The following is a 16,884-nucleotide window of genomic DNA, read 5'->3' as shown; positions in this document are numbered from 1 at the left end:
ATGATGAAAAGCACTGTGTCTTCAAACATGACAAAGGAAGATGCTGTAAGATACAGTGGTTGTCAAGTGAGGGGTCAGTCTGAGGAAGCTGAATACATGCCACAGTCACTAGATTTAAACCCCTTTGCGAACTAGTGGGACTATATCGGGAACTGTGTGGGGGAAAAAAAAAAAAAAAAAAACTATCCACTACAACTGGATTGTAAACAGTTGTAAAGAACATGTGGAAAGGTGGTCATCAAGCCTGGAGATGGAGCTACTGAATACTGATAAACATTCTTCAGGCAGATTACTGCTGCACAAAGAAGTGAAATATATGGCACCCAAATACTGAAACTGTGCTTTTTGCATTGGCCAGCAATCCAGTACTGAAGGATGCTGCTTTATAACTGCTCAAGATTGAAATCAAAGGTTCCAAACGGCCATGGAAGGTGGGACTAGCAACATTGTTCATACCACTGCTTTAAAACATTTTAATAAAACGGGTCCCAATGGTCATCAAAGGTGATGCAATTAGCACTGTTCACTGTGATGACTGATTGAGCATAGTGCTATTTAAACACATTTTAATAGAATTCCATTTTTTGAAAATCAAACACATCTGTGGAACATAGAAAAGCCCAAGGTCATTTCTACGGCTGCACAAATAGGGCTGTAGCAGTTATTTTACAGTCATTGATTTTTCATCAGTTTGATTGAGAACTCAAATACATGTGACATTAAATAATAAAGGAGAGCAGAAAACATTCTATATGAAATACAGTGCTTTAAAAAACCTTCTAACAGATGTAATAATATGTTTAGTAAGTAGTGTGGCGTGCTGTTCTTTTGAGCTGTGGGAGTTCTCATCTGTTTTTGCAGCTGACTTGCAGCTAAAGACCATAGACAGTTCAACTAACTCTTTATTTTACAAACCCCATTTCCAAAAAAGTTGGGATGCTCTGAAAAATATGAATAAAAACAAAATGCAACGGACATGATTCTGTAGTGGAAATCTCTGCAGGGGCTCAGAAATTCTTCTGAAAACCACTGTCTATGAAAACAGTTTAAGTGCTAATTAAAACTCTTAAACGCAAAGAAGAAAAGATATATAAATAGGATTCAGAAATGCTGCCACCTTCTCTGGGCCCGAGCTCATTTAAGAAATGTGTGGAGAAACTTGGAGAAATGGTCCAACGAATCAACATTTGAATTTCTTTTTGGAAATCATGGTTTATGTTATGAGTGCACAGTTCAAATGCCAGTATTCATGATGGTATAGGGGTGCATTATTGCACATTGCATGTGTGACTGGCACATCTGTGAAGGCGCCATTAATGCTGAACGATATATACATGTTTTGGTAACATATGCTGCCATCCAGACAAGGGAAGGCCTTGATTATTTCAGCAAGACAATGCCAACCCACATTCTGCATGAATTACAACAGCATTGCACTGTATTAAAATAGTCCAGGTGCTGAACTGGCCTGGCTGCAGTCCAGACCTGTTACAACTGAAAACATTTGGCACTTTATAAAATGAAAAATATGACAAAGGAGACTCTGAACTGTTGAGCAGCTAAAATCTGTTAAGCTAAAAAATGTTAAGCCAAAATGGGAAAACATTTCACTTTCAAAACTACAGCAACTGGTCTTCTCAGTTCCAGCACGCTTACAGAGTGCTGCTAAAAGAAGAGGGGATGACACACAGTGCTAAACATGCCCCCGTCCCAACTTCAAAATGGGCAAATATTTTTCAAAAAAACAATTTAATTTCTTGTCTTTACGATTTAATTTCTTGTCTTTACAATTTACATTTACAATTTCCAATGAAATATAGGGTTTAAATGATTTTCAAATCATTGGATTTTGGTTTTATTTACATTTTGCACAGCATCTCAACTTTTTTGGAAATGGGGTTGTATATTATCATTATCATATATTGCAGGCTGGCAGGTCATCAAGCACTATTACGTCACCAGTAAGTGCACCAAATTGTAAGTTATGTTGATATTATATTGTTATGTTTGGAAATACACACTTTGCAAAGTGTTTACTAAGGTCACATTAGCTAGTTATGGAGCTAATGTTACCACTATTAACAGTTAGCATTCCCTTTCAGTGGCTATGTTTACATGCAACGATTTTTGCCAATCCGATTGAATACAATCCGATTACAGATTTAGACTGAGGTGTTTATATGCACTCTATTCAACAATCTGATGGAAAATCTTCGTTTACATGCTCACTACAAGTAATCCGATGCAAAATGACGCACATGCGTGGAGTAGCGCTTAGAGTAAACGTTACCATGACAGCGAACATCACGTGAGGTCCAGACCAGTTTCTGCTCCGCCATGTTGAGCGGTGTAAACTTTCGCCGTGACGCGACGCACATGCGCAGAACATACTTACACGTTCCGATTGGAATGTAATCGGATTCAGGCGTTTACATGGCTATTATTCTTCTATTTAACGGATTATTTAGAAGTTTACCCACCTCGTTCAATCGGATAGAAATTGTATTCCGAATGGCCTTAATCGGATTAGACTATTCCGATTGAGGTGTTTACACGGACATATTCTATTCCGATTGAGCTATTAGTCGGATTATTAACGGATTATCAGGCTGCATGTAAACGTGGCTAGTGTCTTTACCATGACCATTCTGTTTCTCAAGTGGGTTGAAAACTGAAGTAGAACTAGACCAATGATTCCAAAAAAGGAGTGATGACATAGAAGAACCACTTTTAGTTCACTAAATATCCATTAAACTGACAAGACCTATATTTCTAGATAAGGTAAGCTAGATATCTGGTATCTGGAACCTTTTTAAAGCTTTAAGGACCTTCACATAATGGTTCTCTACCAGTTAAAGGTTTCTCCTAGAACCATATATCCAAGCCTAGAATCATTTAGGAAGATTTAAGTTTTTGGCACCAATTTAATAATAAAACCTCATGTTTGTGAAATGTAGAGCTGCGTGGAAGAGTATTTAAAAGGCTTTGTATATTTGTTGGTATTACCAAACAGGCTCTCAAATACTCTTTTGTCCATCAAAATACAAGTTTTTTTTTGCTGATGGTGTGGAGGAGACAGTGGTAAAAACTCGTGTTTGTGATTTTGTCTAAATAAACAACTATCAAGTTATATCACTCTAATCACACAGTTCACACCAAGAATTTTGTAATATTTCAATAATTTAAAGTGCTCCCACATGTGTCCTTTAGCTGCAGTGGTCACATGGAAAGCGATGCAGTTTGTTGAACTTCAGTTGAAATTCATAACACAATCAACTAAATCAGCTATTCATCATATTTTTCATTTTCCACATACAAACAATATCTCGTCTATCTAAATGCCTTTGCTGACAAAATGCATTTGATAACACTTATAGTACCCGTAAGTTCTATGTTCTACAATAAGTTCTAGGTATTGACCATGTAAATGTGAGGTACAAACTCCAAAGTGCCTTGTAATTAATTCTAGTAAAACGTATGGTAAATATATGGACATTGAAATTACGAACACGTTTCAGATATTAAACTGATACAGGACGTACCTTCTAGTTAGTTGTGTCACGGTTTCTTCCCCTTCGTTGTAGCCATGTGCTTTCGTTTTTGTTTTATTCGGTGTCTCCTCCCTGGTCCTGCCCCCTTGTTAGCCACTCTACCTGCCTGTAGCTCCGCCCTCTCATTTGTCCCAGCTGTTTCTTGTTTCCCCTCAGTGTATTCGGACGCCTCCTGTTCCTGCGCTCCGGCTGCTCTTGCAGTCCCCTGTCCAGCCACCCTTGCTGTTTCCTGCCCAATCTGAGAATTTACAGGCTGTGTTTTCCCTGATGTCTGTCCAGTGTTTTACCCCAGGGTTTGTTTCTGTTCCTGTTTCTGTTAGAGTACCTGTGCCTGTTGGTGTTTGTGTTTTTGTACCCATTTCTGGATTCATGTCTGTCCCTGTTACTATCCTTGTCCCAATCCTTGTACCTGTTACCGTCGTGGTCTCTGTCCATGTTTGTATAGTTCAATCCCTTGTCCAGTCCCTTGCACAGTTTAGTATATTGTCCTGGTCTGGTGTCCTGTCCCCTGTCTTGTTTTCTGTGTTTTCACAGTCCCTCTTCCTACCCGGCTCCCACTTTGCATGGCCTTTGTTATTCGCGCCTTGGGAGCTGCACGTTAGAAGGGGGGTTCTGTCACGGTTCCTTCTTGTTACAGAGCGTGTCTTTCTTCCTCTCTGTTGTAGCCAAGTGCTTTTGTTGTTTTTGTTCAGTGTCTCCTCCCTTGGTCCTGCCCCATGTTATCTGCTCCACCTGCCTGTAGCTCCGCCCCCTCATTTGTCCCAGGTGTTTCTTATTTCCCCTCAGTGTATTTACACCCCTGTGTTTGTTCAGTTTTTTTTGTCTTGCATTGTGAATGTTACCCTGTTGCTTATTTTCTTTGATCTTCTTGTTAGATTTTGTGTTATTATGGACGTTTCTACAAACCTCTGCTACTCCGTTGCTGGACTAAATGCTAAATCTGATTTGAATAAAAGCAACTCACACTTGCATCCCACCTCCTTGCCTCCAGTGTTACAAGTTGGAATAACACAGTGGTCAGTACAAACATGCTTGCTCTAAATTTGAATGTATTTTGACATTTGAGCAGTGACCACCTCCATTTACTGGGTAAATTATATGGGGGAAAATGATAAAACACAATTGTTTTCTGAAGTAAATAGTTAAAACCTAAAAGGGCATTAAGAATCATTTGCTCTTTTCACAGCCCAGCTTCACTTCTATGTAACAGATAAGTACACACTATAAGACTAATTAAACTTCATTTGCATATCTTTGTCATGTACCAAAATAATAACACTTTACTGTGTGTACCACAGTTAGTGTCTAGAACTTATTTATTTACAGTACAGTTTAATTACACTATTTTGGAACTTGTTACCCCCCAAAAAAATGACCTAGTGCTTTGTACCAGTAGTTTGTGCCTCACACTTAACTGTTTCATACTTGGAACTTAATGGACTATAAATGAAAACTTTACAGTTTTGTGGCTTAAAAAAGCAAAGCAATTTAGAAAACGAAATAGATAATGAATACCAGCAAAACACATGTACTCAAATATTAAAAGTATTATAGTTAGCCCTACTGATATAACTATATAACAAGTATATATATATATATATATATATATATATATATATATATATATATATAAAAATGGGCACAGGACATTGTAAAATACTACTCATTAGGAATAACAAGAAAGTAAGCCCAAATATAGTCACTCTAAATGTGTGTGTGTGTGTGTGTGTGTGTGTGTGTGTGTGTGTTTGTGTGTAAGTCATCATGCCCGGTGCCTAAACCCACTGTCCTGGTTTGAATGCCTCAGTCAGCTGCCAACACCGCTCGTCTTCCCCTCCTCTCCTCCTCTGCCTTCCCCATCACAGCCTTTATGAATGGCAGCCAATCAGAAAGCACCCCCCTCTGCAAACTGCATCCTTGTCTAGCAAAAGCAAGAGAGAGAGGATAGAGCTTGGAGAGAGGGAGAGCGAGAGAGCGAGGGAGAGAGAGAGGGAGAGAGTGAGCGAGGGACAGGGAGAGAGAGAGAGAGAGAGAGAGAGAGAGAGCGAGGGACAGAGAGAGAGAGAGAGAGAGAGAGTGAGAGAGAGAGAGAGAGAGTGAGCGATGGAGAGAGAGAGAGAGAGGCATGCAGCTGGAGCCTCACACACAACTGTAGCCAGTCTTGGAATCTGAGCGCTGCCAAGAGGCAAAAAACAGGAGCCAGTGTCGCACTTCAATGAGAATGACATGCACTCAAAAGAGCGAGGGAATCTTCTTCTAAGGTAAGAACCTCACACTCTTACTGTATTCAGCTGTGTGATTCGAGCTGAGCTACTTACAGACCTGCAGTGTGTTGGGTTTTTTTGGATATTTCACATCGTGACGCCTTTGTAGAGTTCAAACTGAGCAAAGTCCATTAGCTTGTCTTATTGTTATCAGGGTGATGATGATGGTGCTCATAACAGCAATTGGCAGATTCTTGCGCTCGGTATTTAATAATGAATACCAAACTTTTATAAAACTGCTAACCGCAGTATCTAATGCATTATTATGTACACATGTGTTTGATTGCTCACTAATCTGGTAACTACGGCAATTTGAGGGGAGTGAATACACACAAAAAGGATGTTTTCTATTAAAGCTGAGCCCCGATTTGGATTGAATCAGCAATTAAGTTGCTCAGAGGCGCCGTATTCGACAGTGCTGTTGCGTTCCGTGCGGCGGTTTGATCTCCTTTAGGTGTTGATTCTTAAAAGTGTGTTTTGCGAGGTGTGCGCAAAAACCTGTTTGATGTTTTCCACCGAGGATATTAGGCTAGGGGGACCGCTTTGATGAGTCAGTCACTGCTTCTCTCTCTCTTGCTCTCTCTCTCTGTCTCCCTCAATGAGACTCAGCCCAGGGTTTTAACTCAGGACATACGCGCATGCAAAGCTGTTGACAGTGAACCTGCAGTTGTAGACAGCGTCTCTCTAAATGCTTCTGAGTGTTCTTCTCCAGGAGAGAGAGAGAGATAGACATAGAGATAGAGTTAGCGTTTTTAGTAACTCTCCCCTTTTTTAAGCTTGGAATCCAAGTAAAAAGTTCAAATAAATAAGTAAATAAGTGGGAGTTGCTCCCAATAAGGTTCCATAGAGGCTTTTAGTGGCTTGTGTGCATTCAATTTGTTTCCCTTTGCAAGCTACATTCTGTTAAATGGCCTCACTCTGACATCCCTTGTGTAAATCTACCCCAGTTACTTTGGGCCCTGTTTATGCTATTTGATGTTTCATTGCACTGCGAGATGTTCTGGCCGCGGCTGCCTGCGAGCTGCCAAGCTGCGAGTCGGTTGCGGACGCCGCCGTGTGATTTATACATCTGAGCCCCGGCGCATAATGGCACGACTGTTTCGCCCAAATTAAAGTGCACATTTCCTCCCAGCCAGTGTCACATGTATAATTGCCTTTCAACGCAGAGATGAAGCATGAGACAAAGTCACTTGCACTTCGATTCCGGATAGCACTCTCTCTCTCTCCCTTTCTCTCTGGCTCCCTCTCTCCCCTCCCCTCTCCGCCTGACTCTCTGTTATGAAGAGGAGGTTGGCAGTGAATGCAATTTGTCTCATAATGAGATAAAAGTCAGAGACAATCAATTTATTTCTTTCGAGAGCAATACAATGATATTAATGTCCCCCATCCAGAGCTCCGGCGGTGGTACACATCTCCGCAATGTTTCCCTGCCTGATAAGCGGCCAATTCATACATTTTAAAAGAAGAAAGCACATGGGTGGAAAATAATCACCTATGCAGCCTCAGAGACCCGACTGATTCATTATACTCAAGGATTCTCCCCAACAGGGCTAAACCTGCTGTTAATTTTGCTCCGAGTCCATGAACGCAATACCACCGAGTAATCATGGAGCAGCTAACAAGGGTTTTTTGTGTCCACCCTTGAATATTGAGCACCCCAGCGGTTCCCTAATCCCTGTTTTGGACTCAATATATAATTTATTTAACGAGACAAGACCTCCTCGGCAAAAAAGAGGGCCTAGCAGAACTCGCTGGATTCATTAAATCCCAGCAGCCGAGTGAAATCAAGAGAAAACGCTGGGCCTAATAACGCGTGCCTCAAATGATCGCCTTGATTCTATGAACCTGGCCATATCAAAGCCTGGTCCTCCAGGCAGGCAATCAACATGCAGCAGATTTGATCTGTATCAAAGTTTCAAAACAAAGAAGACAGGGCATTAATATTACAGAGGAGGCAGCATCTGTGAAAAGTGTCCAGTGTGAGAGATGGAGAGATGGGCGAGCCAGGTAGGGAGGGAGAGAGAAAGCGAGAGCGGCTAGGAAAAGCTCTTGGGCTCCACCAAGTGGCCGCTTTTGCACATGGCAACCGCAACCTAGAGACGAGTGAGTTTAGACATGTAAATGCAGTTAAATGTCAGAAATACCACACACAATTCAATATTTACATCATCCAAATTACTATTTGAGATGCTTCAGATATGATGTCATGCCACATTTTACCCTCAGACCAAAACTGTTTATATACTTGCAGCCAGTGAAGCCCAGTAAATCAAGAAATGATGGGTTAGATGATATGGATCACTCTCCATTGGTTTATCACTTCAGAAGCTTTTCAAATGTGACTACTCTGCTTATTATGCAACATGCGTCCAGGATTAATATCCACTATGCTAATGGCATTCATGGAAACGGTTTAAACTATAGCCCTAATTAGAACATTCAATCATAATAATAATCAAAGAGGTTTAATTGTTACAAAAGGGAGTTGGTTTCACACAAGCCTGAGGCCAAAAAGAGATTAACAGCGGAGTCAACGGTGCTGAGCCGTATTATGCATTTTTGAAGGATATTTATACAAGCAGACATTTAAAGCATTTTCACTCTGTAGAAAGCCATTAGGTGACTGCCAGGCTTTTTCAATTACAAAAGCAATTCCAGCCTAATTTCTGAGGCTTTATTATTTCATCCTTCATTTTAACCGAGACAGTCACATTCCGAACTTCCAGTGCTATTGGAAATCTTTGCGTTATTGGGAAAAAAAAAAGACACACAGTTAGTGTTCCTTTGGGCCTAGCTGGGTGTTCATTTGTGCTCAGCGTTTTGAAACAGGTGGTGGGGGCGAAGTAGGATTGTGACAAATGTGTCAAGACACTAGTAGTTTGCAATAAAAGCGATTGTTGCTATGTAACACAATATGAAAAAAAAAAAAAGAACTCAAACGTAAAACTTCTATCGGTCTCTGCAGAAAGCTCAGACCCTGTGGGCAAGTTTGCTGATGCTGTTTTCGGAGGAAAGTGCCATTTCGTGATTGGAGGGGAGGCTGAATCTCACCTCGGAGCAGATACGTTTAGATGTGGAGTGCTTCAGGGCCCCGTCTTAGGTCCATTCTTGTTTTGAAGCTTTGGCTCTGCAGTGCATGAGGAAACACACACAAAAAATCAAAAAAAGAACCTGCTGGGAAAAAAAAAGAAATAAAAAGGTAAAAGCGAGGTGAGCGGTGTAAGTCCCTGTTAGCTGAAAGAAATGCACATGGCCTGTCATGCTGAGACGCCCCGTCTAAAGCCGGAGCAACAAACACAGTGGCAGGCCGCTCGGCCGAAGGCAATTACCGCATCAGGCAGGAAAGCTGCGCCGCTGTTTTTCTAGAGTGAAAGGGGGATTTGAATCCAACCCCAGACACGCTGCTCCACATAATCAAAGTCAACTGTATCGATTTGGTTTATATGAGAGGCTTTGCGCACACTCTAGTGCATTTATGCACCTGAGCTTCGCTTTCGGCGGCTTAATCCGCGGATGAAAAACTAGTAAGCGAAAACAGATTTGACACTGGGGAAAGGGGGGGGCGGTGTCCTGTTGCTCAGTGAATAAGATTTGTCTTATGGCTTTATTGAGTTGCTGTGCTTGTTTTCTTGGATTATTCATTGTTAGTGCTTGACTCCCATGAGGGTTTTGCATGAGGGGAGCGATGTCAATAGCTCCGCGAGAGGATGAGGAGCAGCCCGTTTACAGAACAAAAAAAAAAAGAAAGTCGGCTACAATAGCAGGCCGTGGATTTAGCTTGAGAAAACTCACGGGCGTAATCAGTGCCCTCTTTAATGGCCCTGACACCTGAATCAATACATGCTCTATGGGGCAACGCCACAGGCTTCATCTTGAATGGAACAGGCTACATGTCAGGAGACTGTTAAATTAAATTTTTATTTGATATCAAAGGAGTTCCATTGCAATAAATTTCACCATGGACTCGCTCAGCTCTGCAATCACTGTCTGCTTCCTGACTTACATCAAACGCGGTTAGGTGTGATGTGGTCAAATCCGATTGATATCAGTAAAGTATTAACATGAGTTATGTTTTGAATAGATTTTTCTATTCTTTCAGCTCATATTAAGCGGTTGTTGATAGTAAAAGTCTTGGGCAAATGCAAGATATCATCATTATATTGTCAACAGTCCTGACCAGTCCTGACCAGATCATTTTTGTGGTAGTATAGCCCAAACAAAGAAATATTCTAAATATAATCTCCTTTTAATCACATCTACTTCCCCTAGAAATGGTTAAGCCTTTTAACAGTACCTTCTTCAAAAATATGGTTCTTTAAGGGTTCTTTTATAAATAAAATTGTTCTGCATTGAACCATTACCACTCAAAGAACCCTATGAGGGTTCTTTGCATCATGAAAGGTTTCTTCAGATTGATGAAGAACGTGCTATGGAACCCTGTTTGAAAAGGGTCCTTTATAGCACCAAAAAGAGTTTCATTATTGTTACAAGCCTGAAAAGGTTCTTCTGATTGATGGAGAACGTTCTGTACACTCGGAGCAAAAAGGGTTGTATGTAGTAGAACATGCAAAGGGTCCTTTGGTTATAATGGTTCTATATAAAACCATGTTCTTTACTAAAGAACTTTGAAGAACGATATTTTTAAGAGCATAAATGGTTCTATATAGAACTTTTTAGAAATAGGTTCTATATAGCTCCAAAAGGGGTTCTTCTATTATTACAGACATTTAAAAATGTTTTTCAAGGGTTCTTTAGCAAAGAAAATGGTTTATATAGAATCATGAACACTCAAAGAACCCTATGCATGATTAAAGGGTTCTTTGCATCATGAAAAGGTTCTTTAGATTGACATAGAGTGTTCTGTACACTCTTAGCAAAAAGGGTTCTATGTCTTCTTTGGCTTATAACAATAGTGGAACCCTTTATGGTGCTATATAGAACCCTTTTCAAAAAGGGTTCTATATAAAACCATCTAAAACACATTCTCCATCAATGTGAAGAACGCTTTTATGGTGTGAGGATCCCTTTAATCATGCAAAAGGTTCGTTGGTGTTCATGGTTCTATATAGAGCCATTTTCTTTACTAAAGAACCCTCAAAGAGCCTTCTTTTTTTAAGATTATAGATGGTCCTGTATAGAACCTTTGTGAAAAGGGCTGTATATAGCACCAAAAAAGCTTCTTCGATTATTACACTCTTAAAAATGATGGCTCTTTGAGGGTTCTTTCATAAAGAAAATGGTTCTATATAAAGCCATGGATATTAAAAGAACCCTTTTCAAGATTAAAGGGTTCTTTGCATTGTAAAAGGGTTGTTCAGATTGATGGAGAATGTGCTGTAGATGGTTTTATACAGAACCTTTTTGAAAAGAGAATTTATAGCACCAAAAAGGGTCTTCTACTGTTACAATGTCAGGCTTGGTGCTATAGAGAACCCTCTTCAAAAAAAGTTCAATTTAGGCAAAGTTCTACTTGTGCATTCCTTGTAGTTTTTGTGTAGTTGATCTAATAACAGATTTAATAGGGAACATTTTCTACTTCTATGTGAATTAAAAATATTAGTCAATTTCCATTCTGCCAGTGGAGCAGCCACTAGACAGCCTGCAGAAATAGGTTAAGTCTTAGTTGAAATTTAGAGTGAGACTATTTCTGAAATTTGGCGGCTGAGAAACATTGTCTCATTCATTGACTTAACCGAAGCATAGCTGGATAATGTTTACACAAGATCTCAACTCCTCCTTCTCTTTTATCAGCTTCTTAGAAATCTTTCATCAGTCTCTCAGTGTAGAAAGAGAGCTCATGCTTTTCTAATTTGTCTCCAGAATTCGAACAAATAAAGGATTATGTTCTTTTTTTTTCTCTTTTCTTTTTTTCTGAGTCTTTTAGAGAAATAATTCCGGAATTAATGATCCTTTATTAATACAGCGAGTTACTTATTTTCTTCAAAGACAGTTGATAAGCTGATGAGAAAGATGTGTTTCTTTTAGGGTAATCAGCAACTTTATTTACTCCATATGTCGGTCAGACTTTGATACAACCAACCGTTATGCAAGCTTTTGAATGAAATGTTAAAAAACAAATAGAAACACAAAAATCATCACAGGATGCAAAGGAAATTTTGGCAACACTTTTTATGAATGTCACGTTCGTAAGCATCTATAAACACATTTATAACATGTTATAATGCCTTCCTACAGCATTATAAACATTTATAAAAATGAATTACACTGGATTACACTTTATAGCCGTGTTTATTATACATTATGAATTGTTAATATAATGCATTATAAGTAGTGTTGATAACATGTTATACTGTCAGTGCCAAAGAAGTCAGTCCCAGCTTGGAGACTACTGAAAGTAAAGACAAATACCAAGCTAACGGTGGTATGTATTATGTTAACAATTCATAATGCATAATAAGCATGGCTATAACGTGTAATGCATTTTTATAAATATTTATAGCCATGTTTATAATGCCTTATGAATGCATTATAACATGTTATGAATGTGTTTATAGATGCTTACAAAGGTGACATTCATAGAAAGTGTTACCGAAATTTCTTTTAAAGATGTTTAAACTTGACATGTTTGACCAGTGGTCAATACTAAAAAGCTAATTTAAAGAAACCAAATTAGAGAGCAGTAGACCTACTGCTGAAAAGTAAATATGAGCCATCCCTACATTCTCAGAAAAAAAGATTTTCACCTGGAAAAATGTATTTAAGGTACACAATTGGTCCCTAAAACCACTGTTGTACCTTTGAGGGAACATTTACATTGCTTGTACCTTGTTGAACAAAAATTGTACCTGCACAGAACCTTTATTTCTAACACAGTAGCAGCCTTCTAGAACACTGTGTCACTAGTGGTCCTGAAGTCATGAAGGCAGAGACTTCAACTCAGATCAACTCAGTTATATAAGGGTGAAATACCCCTCCTGCCACAGTGCAACACATAAGCAAACACTTATTGCAAATGTGGCGTAGTACAAAATGCAACTGGCATACATCCTCACTTTCACATAACAGACTATCCTGGTGATGGGAAAATTATCTATTGTCAAATAATAAGTTGAGTTGTGGATAAATACCTCCGTTCTTAAAATAAAAAATAAAAAAAAAATTGCCAAAAAGTTGCCAAAAAGGGTTCTAGAGTAATGCTAACTTTTAGTTCCATTAGGATTGATTTTCTTTTGAGCTTTTTTAAAATGCATCCACTGAAAGGTTCATTAAGGAATCTAAAGTGGCTCCTCTATGGCAGGGGTTTCTAATCCTACCTGCATGGGGCCTGTGTTGTAGCAGGTTTTCATTCTAACAAAGCAGGAGCACAAGTGATCAATTGTTTAAAGACTGAGAATGATTGATTGCACAAGCATAATCAGGTGTTCTCCTCTTTTCTTGTGGAAAACCTGCAGCCACACAGGCCCTTTGTGGTTAATATTGGACATCCCTGCTATAGGATAACCACATTTAGTTCCTTCATGAACCTTTCAATCAATGCAATTTGAATAAAACTTAATTCCCACTCAACTGAAAGGGTCTTTATGGAAAAAAAGTGGTTTATAAAAGGTATCTTTTGTTAGAATAACCATCCCCACCAAATTTGACGACATATGCTGCACTGTTATCATCATACTTTCACCATGACTTCTTGAAGGCCGGAACAAGTGCTACAAAAATACAACACTCATATGTTTTCTGACACTGAAGAGCTGCCATTGCACTTGATGGAATTATTGCTTCTTGACAGATGACCTGCCATGACCTCCAACAAATTCAACCTTTTTTTTTTTCTTCCTCTCTTACTTTGATTTTTTTCACAGGGAATCAAAGGAACATCAAAGCGAACGTCTACAATGCCAGAGTTGCTGATCCAACCGTTTAGATCATTTGCCATTCAGCGCTGCCTTCCTTATTAGATTATTCATCCGGAATTGTGCCTGTCCCGAGGATCAATTGGATACAGCCGTGATGATGATGATTCACTTCCCCTGGCTGTTCCCACTACTCTGCCTCCTCCCTCTGGGCTCACCCGTCATGCTGGTGGTGCGGAGTCGGGGTAGTGTCCTGCGCCCCCCCAGCCAAACGCTGCAGCCTGAGGGCAGAGTGCTGCACAGATCCAAGCGCGACTGGATGTGGAGGCAGTTCTTCCTGTCGGAGGAATACATGGGAAACAGCTACCAATACGTCGGCAAGGTGAGAGAGACCATGGTGAAGCTTGGGAACTGGCTTGTCTTGTCTTACAAACAAGCCTTTAGGGGGAAGATGTGAAGAAATGACAAAAAAAAAAAAAGCCCTTTGAGGTTTTATGTGGCATGGCATAATATTTGAATATGAATGTGGCACTTTGAAAAACTTGACGCCATTATCAAAGAAAAGCCACGAAAATGTGAATTACACAGTCACTTAGGCATGAATATTCAGGCAGAGAGACAGTAGAGGAAAGATGCGGGTGAAGGGGGGATTTGGTGGGGGGATTTAGAGGGGTGGGTGTTGGGTGTTTTGCACCAGGCTTTGAGCCTGGTTTTACGATTCTCATTTCTAGGACGAAAGTGGCACCCCAGAGACCTGACGGGAATCGACAATTACAGGCTATTTCATTGTCTCTCTCTCCCGCTTTTTCACCCATTGACTTCTTACCCATCTGCAATAGCTGTGTGAAAGGGAAAGGCTTTCAATTCATCAAGCTGCAATTCACCGATGTGCCAAATTTATGCCACATTAACCATGAAAGAGAAGCCCATACCAGTATCATCAGCACATTCTCTGCCCCTGACATGGACTGATCATAATGTATAATTCGCAATAATGGAATGAAACTGCTTCCCTTGTTGCTACGCTTGGTAATGCAGCACTTAGAATATATCAACTCATAATGGCTCATTGCATGGCCCTGGTGTAGCCCTGCCCCTATTTTGGTGTTTTGCCTGTTCTAACACATTTATGTCACATGTAATGTAAGTTGTATGCGAGTGTAAGTTTTGTTTCTATCAATCCAGATTAACAATGGAAGGTAGTAACTTAAATTCAAAGGCTTCCTGAGGTTTATTGTTCAGTAAATGCATATTGGGCGGCACGGTGGCGCAGTGGGTAGCGCTGTCGCCTCACAGCAAGAATGGCCTGGGTTCGATTCCCGGCCGGGCGACCAGGGTCATTTCTGTGTGGAGTTTGCATGTTCTCCCCGTGTCTGCGTGGGTTTCCTCCGGGTACTCCGGTTTCCTCCCACAGTCCAAAGACATGCAATCAGGCCGATTGGACGTGCTAAAATTGCCCCTAGGTATGAATGTGTATGTCTGTCTGTCTGCCCTGCGATGGACTGGCCACCTGTCCAGGGTGTATCCTGCCTTCCGCCCAATGACAGCTGGGATAGGCTCCAGCACCCCACCGCGACCCAGAAGGATAAGCGGTTTAGATGATGTATGTATGTATGTAAATGCATATTGTTTATCACATTATTAGGCAGGGAGTCACCAGCAGGTCCAGGCTTCCAATTTACATTCCTATAACTTAAGCATCATAAGTTTTTCATGTAATTATTGAATAATAAGCTTTACACTTTTTTAAAAAAGATGGTTCCTCAAGGGTTCTTTGGTAAAGAAAATGATTCTATATAGAACCTTGAACACTCAAAGAACCCCTGCATGATTACAGGGTACAGGCATAGTGAAGGGTTCTTCAGATGGATGGAAAATGTGACATGTATGATCTAACTAATGTAATTTTTGAAAAGGGTTCTATGTAGAAACATTTACAGCACATTCTCCATGAATTTGAAGAAGAACCCTTTGTGATGCAAAGATCATCATGCAATGGCCTTTTTGAGTGTTCTTGGTTCTATATTTAACCATTTTCTTTACTAAAGAACCCTCAAAGAATGATCTTTTTTTTGTGTAGGACTGAATATGCCTGGGGCGGGTTTTAGGCAGATCGCTGAACTGTGCTGGACACTGGCCCTCCATTAACGCCCTTGTTTTAAGAGGTTAAAGAACAAGCAGATATGGAGATCACATGGCACTACTGACACCTATATAATAGTACTTCTCTAAAAGGGAGTGACTCCAGACAAAGCAAAGGCTAGGTTGAGAATAGAAGAGACAGGCTGGGGATAAAGTGACAACATAAATTGATTAATCTTCTAATTAACAAGCCATTTCTGAGTTGAAGTGGGTGCATTAGAGCAGGAAAACACTAAAATGTTCAAGGTGATGGTGCACAAGTAGCAGTGGCTAAGAGACCACTGGTTTAATGAACATTTGGGTCAGTAGTTGTCAAAAAAGGTATCTTGCAATATTGCTGCAGACATGGTCAGTCTCATATCTTACCTAGTGATCAGTTAAAATCTGTTTAAATCTAAGCAGGCCAAGTGAAAAATTGCCCCTCTAGATTCCACTGCTTTGAAAGTGGTGTCTGTGAGACTCTTAACCTTCATATCAGCCCTAAAGAGTTTGTCTTGCAATACTATTTGAATGTTTTAATGTAGTTACATATGTAATTATGTATAATACAATGAGATATTAATTATAATTGCATTTACAACCCTATTTCCAAAAAGTTGGGGCGCTGTGCAAAATGTAAATAAAAACAAAATGCAATGATTTGCAAATCACTTAAACCCTATATTTAATTTAAAATAGCACAAAGACAACATATCAAATGTTGCTTTTTGAAAAATATATGTCCATTTTGAATTTGATGCCAATAAAACGTTGCAAAAAAGTTGGGACAGGGGCAACAAAAGGCTGGTAAACTTGTGTAATGCCAAAAGCAACTGGTGGTTAATTGGCAACAGGTCAGTAACATGAGTATTTGCTTGCCATGAACTTTGGGCCCTCAGGCAGCACTGATTTAAAAATAGACGTGATTCTGTAGTGGAAATCACTGCATGGGCTCAAGAACACTTCTAAAAACCACTGTCTGTGAAAACAGTTCATCGCTGCCTCCACAAATGCAAGTTGAAACTCTAAAATGCAAAGAAGAAACCAGATATAAACAGGATTCAGAAACACTGCCACCTTCTCTGGGCCCGAACTCTTTTAGAATGGACAGAGGGGAAGTGGAAAAAGTGTCCTGTG

The 16,884-nt window shown here is 40.0% G+C and overlaps 1 protein-coding gene across 1 annotated transcript in view; it reads left to right on the top strand.

Annotated features, from left to right (window-relative positions):
* Window positions 1-5,657: 5,657 nt before the first annotated feature.
* cdh10a (cadherin 10, type 2a (T2-cadherin)) overlaps window positions 5,658-16,884 on the top strand; it is a 46,145-nt gene continuing 34,918 nt past the window's right edge. Inside the window, 2 exon segments of the mRNA XM_036556679.1 lie at window positions 5,658-5,812; window positions 13,636-14,008. Of these exon segments, the coding sequence (XP_036412572.1) occupies window positions 13,784-14,008 (225 nt within the window). The 5' untranslated portion in view covers window positions 5,658-5,812; window positions 13,636-13,783.

Source organism: Colossoma macropomum, unplaced genomic scaffold (genome assembly GCF_904425465.1).
Source record: "Colossoma macropomum unplaced genomic scaffold, Colossoma_macropomum, whole genome shotgun sequence".
NCBI classification, from domain to species: domain Eukaryota; kingdom Metazoa; phylum Chordata; class Actinopteri; order Characiformes; family Serrasalmidae; genus Colossoma; species Colossoma macropomum.
This window is presented reverse-complemented; position numbering and strand designations above follow the sequence as displayed.